The sequence below is a fragment of the Pterocles gutturalis genome, unplaced genomic scaffold (genome assembly GCF_000699245.1).
Source record: "Pterocles gutturalis isolate BGI_N339 unplaced genomic scaffold, ASM69924v1 scaffold32680, whole genome shotgun sequence".
In the NCBI taxonomy this organism is placed as follows: domain Eukaryota; kingdom Metazoa; phylum Chordata; class Aves; order Pterocliformes; family Pteroclidae; genus Pterocles; species Pterocles gutturalis.
In genome coordinates, this window is record NW_010144385.1 from 939 (window position 1) to 9,441 (window position 8,503).

The 8,503-nt window shown below is 41.3% G+C and overlaps 1 protein-coding gene across 1 annotated transcript in view; it reads left to right on the top strand.

Annotated features, from left to right (window-relative positions):
* Positions 1-661: 661 nt before the first annotated feature.
* Positions 662-8,503, top strand: part of MATN3 (matrilin 3) — a gene marked incomplete at its 5' end in the record, with an annotated part of 13,838 nt that continues 5,996 nt past the window's right edge. Inside the window, 4 exons of the mRNA XM_010085089.1 lie at positions 662-1,231; positions 4,856-4,978; positions 5,401-5,523; positions 6,964-7,086. Of these exons, the coding sequence (XP_010083391.1) occupies positions 662-1,231; positions 4,856-4,978; positions 5,401-5,523; positions 6,964-7,086 (939 nt within the window). The remainder of the gene's footprint in view (positions 1,232-4,855; positions 4,979-5,400; positions 5,524-6,963; positions 7,087-8,503) is intronic.

The following is an 8,503-nucleotide window of genomic DNA, read 5'->3' on the forward strand; positions in this document are numbered from 1 at the left end:
GATTTTTAAAAACTAGAAATGTTTGTGTAAATGTTCATTTTTACATGTAAAATTACTTCATAAATAATAAGTTCATTTATTTCTCTGCTTTATAAGCCTTTAACCCGTAACAACTTCTAAAGAAGCCTTTATCACAGCATCATTTGCATCTTTTTCCCGTTGGCCTTTATTTCTTCTTGTTGTATACTTTGGATTGTGAATTACAAAGAAGAAATAATTCCTAATCAGCAATCTATATTGTTACTAGCCTAAAAAATATTGTTAGGATCTGGTCACTATGTTGTTTCACCATTTTATTTCTGCAGCTTATAAAAAGGGAATTCAGGCTTTATAAAAACAAAAAGTATTTATATATCATTGCTACTCTTCTGTGTTGGCTGTTACATGTGAACTACAACCCTCTGTTTCAAGGATAGTTAGACATTTTGTGGACCTATCTTTTAATGCTTAGAAGTGTTCAATTATTTATTACTTGTCGAAGTTAATATTTAAGGATTTCTAATGTGTTGCTCACTATCATTTTAAGCCTCTTCCTAATGAATCAAGAGTGCCAGCATTTATCCGGTAGGAGTAGTTTGCCGTGACAGCTCTCACTGCCCTGGGGCGAGAGCTCCGGCCCTGTGTAGGAGATAACTGAAGTGTCTTCCTTCCTTCCTGACAGACACTGCCTGCAAGAACCGACCCCTAGACCTTGTCTTCATCATAGACAGTTCCCGTAGTGTCCGACCTGAAGAGTTTGAGAAAGTGAAAATCTTTTTGTCCAACATGATCGATACTCTGGACGTTGGTGAAAGAACAACCCGTGTGGCAGTGATGAATTACGCCAGCACGGTCAAGGTAGAGTTTCCCCTCCGGACCTACTTTGACAAAGCATCTATGAAGGAGGCCGTGTCTCACATTGAGCCCTTGTCTGCTGGCACAATGACCGGCCTTGCCATCCAAACCGCCATGGATGAAGTCTTCACTGAGGAAATGGGCACCCGGCCAGCAACCTTCAATATCCCCAAGGTGGTCATTGTTGTGACAGATGGACGGCCACAAGACCAGGTTCAAGATGTGGCAGCAAGCGCCCGCACAGCTGGCATCGAGATCTATGCAGTTGGGGTAGACCGGGCAGACATGCAGTCCCTGAGGATCATGGCCAGTGAACCGCTGGATGAACACGTCTTTTATGTGGAGACGTACGGTGTGATCGAAAAGCTGACATCCAAATTCAGAGAGACTTTCTGTGGTAAGGTAGTCATTCCAAGAGGGTAGTGTAACTTGGCTCCTTTGGGCTTCTACTGTGGTTCCGCTCCCTAAGAAAGAAGCTTTTCTTTTTGAGAAGTGTTAGGTATCACATTTAAATATTTCCTTTGCCACCCGTTGGGCAAACAAGCCAACCCTTTTATTCAGTGGAGGCCAAGGCATGACCTTTTATTTTGAATAGTGACCTTACCATGCAAGTATCAGACCAGATTTCAGTGAACCTCCTTGTGCAGTTGGTCTGATTTAGTGCAAGAGAAAGCCTGGCAATCTGGCTGGCATTTGGCTACGTGTATTTATGGACTTGCTGAGAGAGCACGCCAGAGCTGTGCAGTCTGCTCATTTCTTTTCCCATCTGTCTGGGAAGCAAGGAGGGTGGAAGTGTGGTGCTGAAAGGCTCCTTACAGATTCGGAGTAGGAGAATCAGTGTGGCAGGTGAACAGGTATGCTATCTTGAGAAATTTGGTACAGGATGAAGTGCCCCAATGCAATGGCAGGTCATCTAGGGATGGGCTTTCACCCTGCAGGCACTGCTGGGCTTTTTTGGTGTGCACCTTTCTGTGTTTCTCTGCGACTTGCTTTTACTTGTGGGACGCATTGAATTAGCTTTGCTCTTTCAGGGCTGGTCTTGGAAAAATGCTGGATGTATACTTGGTTTGGGCTAGAAGTCCACTAACGATGCTAGGCCAGCGTGTGTTGTTACTATCATTTACAGAACAAAAAAAAGGCCATGTATCTGGAGTATTTAGAACTACCTATAGATAGCTATGGCACAGCCCTACTCACAAAAATCAAACGATGACTTTTTGACAATTAAAAAAACTTGTATGAAGTAGATTTTTAAAATAAATTTCTAAGGAAATGACTTGTTAAATAAGCGTCCAGCAAGGAATGGGTAAAATCAGGTGTAAAGAACATTGTAAGAGAATTAAAATAACAGCCATTGCCTTGGGAATTTTATTGCAATGTGTTACTTCGTTATTTCAGAGCCTTGCCGAACATTGCCACCATACCTGTTGAACACATTTAGAGTGAATAGACCTCTTTTTCTAGGTATGAAATAAATGTGTTGGACCATCTGTAAACAAGACACTTTGCCCAATAATTAACATAGTAAATACCTTGGGGTTTGGCTTGACATCATGTTGTGTTGCTGATGTGACCACAGTCCTCTCTCTGGTAGCTGGAAGGGGGCACAAGTGCCCAACTAGCTGGACAGGTATGTGTGAGGTGGACATAGCACTGATTTTCCAATTCTGTTCTTGCCAAAGCAAGTCCTTCATAGCATCAAAGAAAAATCTCTTGTTCTTTAGAGTAAACGCACTGTTTATTGTGCTGAAACAGGAATTACGCCCCTACTAATCTGGAGGATAAACCAAAGGGAGCTCACACATGCACACTTCCAGTGTAACTCTGAGTTTCCTGCATGCAATTAGCCAGAGTCTGTGGGATTCTTGTATAAAAGTGGGGTAAAGGGACTAGTTTTTCTATAAGGTTCCTACAAACCAAATGAATCGAAGAGGGTCTTGTAAGACAGTGTGGGTAAACTGGATCTTTTCCAGATCCAGACTGCTTTTTGGTCAAAAATCTAGACTTACAGTCACAATTAGGATTTTCTTTGCTTTGGCCAAGGCAAATAAATTTGTTTGTAGGGTGAACTGAAAACAGGAAAACTAATGTTCAGGGGAAAAATAGTTGGCTCAGATCAAGTTCTTGGTGCATTGAGAGCATCATTCAACATGAGACCATCCTGGAGATGGAAAATCATAGCCTTCAATTGGTGTCCAAGTCAGTGGAAGCTTGACTTTCCTACCACAAAAATCTGACCATTTGAGTCTGAGCTTCTCAGTTGTTGAAAATCTCACTCACAGATTTTGTTCATAAGTCATGGAGATGAATTATCTTATTCTCAAGGGCGTAGCAGAATGAAAAGACACTGTCTTGGTTTAAGGCTTGTTTTTGCCAATGGAAATACAAGACACGCTTTCTATCAGCTGTATTAGGGGACATCTAAATCTTCCATGTTTTAGAAAATGGAAAATGTTGCTTTGCATTCAGAAAAATACATAAGAAGATTCAAACATTCTTGCTTCTCATGTCTTATCTCACCAATATTGCTTTGGAGTTTGATTTTGTTGTCAATATCTACATTGTAACTACTCATGTAAATAACATCACGGGTAGTAACAGACTTGTCTTGCCATTTTTCTCCTTTTCCCTTTTCTTCCTCTTTCTTTCTTTTCTTTCTTTCCCCCTTCCTGCTTTTTTCCTCCACCTTTTTTTCTCTCCCACCTTCCCTCTTCCCTTCCTTTTTTCATCTCATCGAAAATTAGTCATCTAAAAATCATCTAAGTTTAAGCGAGTATCTAGGTTTCCTTTACAGTCTGTGGAGAGAAACAGAGGCATCTTGAGGTGACCAAAGCAGTAGCAAATCTAAAGCTAAAGACACTTCAGAAAAAGTGGCCAGAAGTTAATTAGCTATGTAGTGAGATGATCTGCGAAGGAAAAGGCTGTCAGCACACACAGTGCGCGGCAGCGGTACAACACTCATTTTGTCTGCCCTGGCACCACAACACACTTCTACCAGCTGCCATCTGCGACGCTGCTTTTTGTATCGCTTTTTTCTGTTTTCTCAGTCTGATGAGATAGCCTTACTGTTTGCTGGGGAATTAGCTGGTCCCTGAAAACTGGATCTCATTTTGTAGTCTGCAGTTCCAGCTTCTCAGTTCTCTGAGGTTTGGACACTATTTCTGTAGTATCCTATGAGGAGGTTCACGTGCCTGTAAAGGTACTTTGCTGTAGCAGCTCTCCTCCATATCCTCTTTCAGTCTCAACATTTTAGACCTGATAGGTGAAGGCCGCTGTAGCCCTCATATGCTCATCTTGTACTGGCAGGTTTCTTTGCTGGCTGATACCTCTGGACCATCATTACACAGACACACTTTTCATCCCTGAGAAGACAGCGTGTTATCCTAGTCCCTCTGAGTCATTTTTCTCCTCCTGCTGGTCTTGCTAATCTTTCTGTTGCAGTTTTGTTTTGTTTTGTTTATTTTATTTTATTTTATTTTATTTTATTTTATTTTATTTTATTTTTTTACTTCCTATTGCATTTCAGTTTACATGGGGCTTTTTTACAATGCAGTAGGAATTCATAAATCAGGTTGTATGCCAGTGAGCACAAGCTAGTAAACTGCCAGACAGTGACTGATACATTTTGGGATTACTTAAACTGGTTTGGAATAGAAAGGGGCTGGACACAAAAAGCCAGAAGGTCCTTCCCATTGCCAAGTTCTTGTTTCCAGTGTAATGTTACTAAATGCTTAAAATCTCTCTCTCCCTGTTGCCCCCTTCCCAATCTTGTCTTTCTGCCACCTCGGGTGGTGAGTTATTTCAGTGCAGTTGTTCTGGTGTCATGTATGACCTCTTTCTTCTGTCTACAGAATGATGCAGAAGACGCCTGTAACTTTCTGTGACAGTGACACAGCACTGACACGTACTGCTACTAATCCAGCAAACAGTGCGAGATGTACTTTTGTAAGGATAAATTATTGATGACTGTTTCTTTCCTTTGGGATGACTTAAATGCCTTTTCTGTAAATGCCCTTTGTAGCTGCAAACGTGTGCGCACTTGGGACCCACGACTGCGAGCAGGTCTGCGTGGCGAACGGCGCATCCTACCTTTGCGACTGCTATGAAGGCTACACTCTCAACCCAGATAAGAGAACCTGCTCAGGTATTACTCCTTCAGTAAATGTGTTCAACTAGAAGAAAAATCACTTTTTAACACCATAATTGTATTAGAGAAGCTACTCGTGTACTTCTGTTGAAACAGTGAACTTCTGTATCTTCTTCAACAATAATAATAATTAATAAATAAAAGTCTGCTGCAAGTAATGGTGAGAAGTAGTTTGACTCCATCACCATTGTTTTTATTATGCCTACAGATCCATTCATTAGGGCCGGATGCCAAACAAAGTCTTCAGATGTAGTCACTGCATAGATATTTTCTCCTACCACTTATTCTAATTTCTTCGGTTACCATTACTATTTCTGAGCTGATTCCAAATTGAAATATATTTGAAAATATGAACATGCAGTCCATCCCAAACTACTTTTTATTAGCCATTAATTGTTTCTCTAACATGTGTCTTGCAGCTGTGGACGTGTGTGCACCTGGAAGGCACGAGTGTGATCAGGTCTGTGTGAGTAACAACGGCTCCTATGTCTGTGAATGCCATGAGGGCTACACCCTGAATCCTGATAAGAAGACTTGCTCAGGTAAGAATTAAAGGCTACTTTAATATAGGAAATTCATGGAGACACAGACATGTTTTCTGTGAGTTACCTTCATTATTTCTAATTGTAACATTGCTTACAGTCATCAACTCTTAAAATGAGAATTCACCTATTGAGTTTCCCCTTGGTTCCCATGTTGATTACAAAATGTCTTGAATACAAAACTGCAGTTTGGCACGTACCCACCATTTTATGGTCTTCATAGTACTCCATAACCATCACTTATTCCCTGGGAGAGGATGAACCTATTCCAGAGATGCCCACCAGCGCTGTGTCTCCATTGGAGAGTGAGTGCCACTAGTCCATAGAGAATTTAAAACCTGATGATTTTCCCTTGTCCTCTCCATTTCTCCTGTAAAAACTCTATTTTTTTTGGGTTTTTTTGGTTTTTTTGGTTTTTTTACAGCTTGCTGCTTCTGCTTCCAAGCTGTGCAGGGATCTCCAATATAGCAACTCCAATCTTACACTGACATCAGCTTCTTCAACTGTCACCCAGAAAAGTTAGCCATTATAAAAACTTTTTTCCCAAATACTTCTCTGGAGTTGTTTTCTTAAATCCAGATGTTTTGAGCAGCACCAGCCTTAGTTTTTTTTGTTTTTTTACAGCTTGCTGCTTCTGCTTCCAAGCTGTGCAGGGATCTCCAATATAGCAACTCCAATCTTACACTGACATCAGCTTCTTCAACTGTCACCCAGAAAAGTTAGCCATTATAAAAACTTTTTTCCCAAATACTTCTCTGGAGTTGTTTTCTTAAATCCAGATGTTTTGAGCAGCACCAGCCTTAGGGTGGCTATTTTATAACTGGCAAGTGCATCCCCCCCTTTCAGAGCACATAGGCATTCTTCTCACAGAAGTTTTCACTCTTCTAATTTCTGAAGAGAGAACACTATCTTCTAGTGCTCTGGCTTTTTTGGTTTTTTTGTTTACTTTTGTTCTCACTAGGCTTTACATCTCTCTGCCATTTAACACCATTTCTGCATACCATGCCTGGCTTTTTGTGCCTGCCTTCAGCTCATGGATGAAAGTATGAAGTTAAATTTGGATTCACCATAGTTACTGCTAACACCACAAGAAACAACTTCTGCCTCGACACGTGGCAGGTTATCGCTCACCTCAGTATGGTCTTTTAGCTTCATCCTTACTGGGGGTATTCAGGGCTATTAGGATTGCTGATGAAAATCAGAATCGCGTTGAGATGTGGTATCGTAATGTCTTGGAGTCCAGATATCTGCCTCCTCCATGACATGATTAGTAACTGAATTCAGGTGTCTGCAGCATAATATAATACAGTAGTAGGGCACTGGCTGAATCCTAATTTGAATCCTAATTAAATTCTATTTATAAATGTTGAAGCATTTAAAACGCTTGAGTGTCTGAGAGGGATTAATGGTTTTTTTTTTCTAAAACATGGTTCACCCCAGCCATAGACGCATGCACACCTGGAAGACACGACTGTGCACAAATCTGTCTGAGTAACGATGGATCCTACAGCTGTGACTGCTTTGAAGGGTACACTCTGAATCCAGATAAGAAGACTTGCTCAGGTAAGACTTGATCAAGGAAACATTGTTTTTAGCTACAAGCAAGTAGCTTGTAAAAAATCAGGTTCATTTATGTTATTTTTCTGATAAATTATCCAATAGTTTCTGTACAACTCCTGAAAACATAGTGCAACATTATTTTTTCACGTGTCCAGTAATAATTCAAGACCCATGACTCTTCTCCAGTGGTGTGAGATTGTAATTGGTATAATTGAAATGCCATTTAGCATTTCCCTGAGGGCTTCACACTGTTTTCATGCCCATGAAGTATGAATTGCCGTATCCACCAGAGAGAGTAGAAGGGTAACATATTTGGTGGGAATATGTGACGTGTATTACCCGTGTCAGAAAAAGCAGCAAAGCAGCACGAGGGAATGAGATGAAGAAGAGCAAGGGCTGTGCTGGGAGAGACGTTACAGTCTGTATTGTCATGAATGTGATCACTCTTTCTGCTGGATGTGTTTGGACCTTAAAAAATGCTCCAGCCTTCGAGCTCTAGAGGATGGAGGGAAATGTTCTTTCCCAGTGCTGGTCTCCTGTGGAGAACAGGAGCATAGATACAGCTGGTATTTAAGGATGTACATGTAAGTGTATAGATTAATATGTATTCTCTATTATTTTCACTTGATTAGGATTTGAACTTCACTCTTAATTTCTTTGGATGTCACACTGATTATTTATTTACACAAAATCCTCTTTCCCACTTCCATCATAGTCCCTTTCCTTACTACGTTTTGTGTGAGAAAGCGCTGAACCTAAGCTTCCAACTCCAGGAGGTTCCTAGGCAAATCTCTCAAATGAAGTTACAGGCCTTGCATCTCAAAGAGGTGTAGCCAGAGGACCTCAGTATTTTTTACTGCCTAGTTTAGGAGCTGATTTTGTAAAGACAGTTCCTAAGATTAACTCTCACCTGGCATTATATAGAGGCAATAAACTTCTGTGAGGGAATGTGAATTCAGTTAGGCATCCCCTTTGGGAGTCCAGTCCTGAAACTCCTTTCATAGCACTGATTCTCCCCCTGCATAGTCAAATTTCAGATTATTTCCCTTTTGAATCCCATTTTGCAGTATGCTGCTGATTTCAGAACCATCAAGGTCTTTGTGATATAATAAAAAAAGTCTAGGTCCAGGAGGCAGTCTTGTCTCTTCCTTCCTTCCTTCCCTCCTTCCCTCCTTCCTTCCCTCCCTCCTTCCCTCCTTCCTTTCTCCCTTCCTTCCTTCCTTTCTTCCGTCCCTCCTTCCCTCCCTCCTTCCTTTCTCCCTTCCTTTCTCCCTTCCTTTCTTCCTTCCTTCCTTCCTTCCTTCCTTCCTTCCTTTCCTCCTTTCCCTCCTTTTTCCTTTCTCCCTTCCTCGTTATCTCCCTTCCTCCCCTTCTCCACTTCCCTCCCTTCCCTTCACTCCCTTCCCCTGCTTCCCTCCCT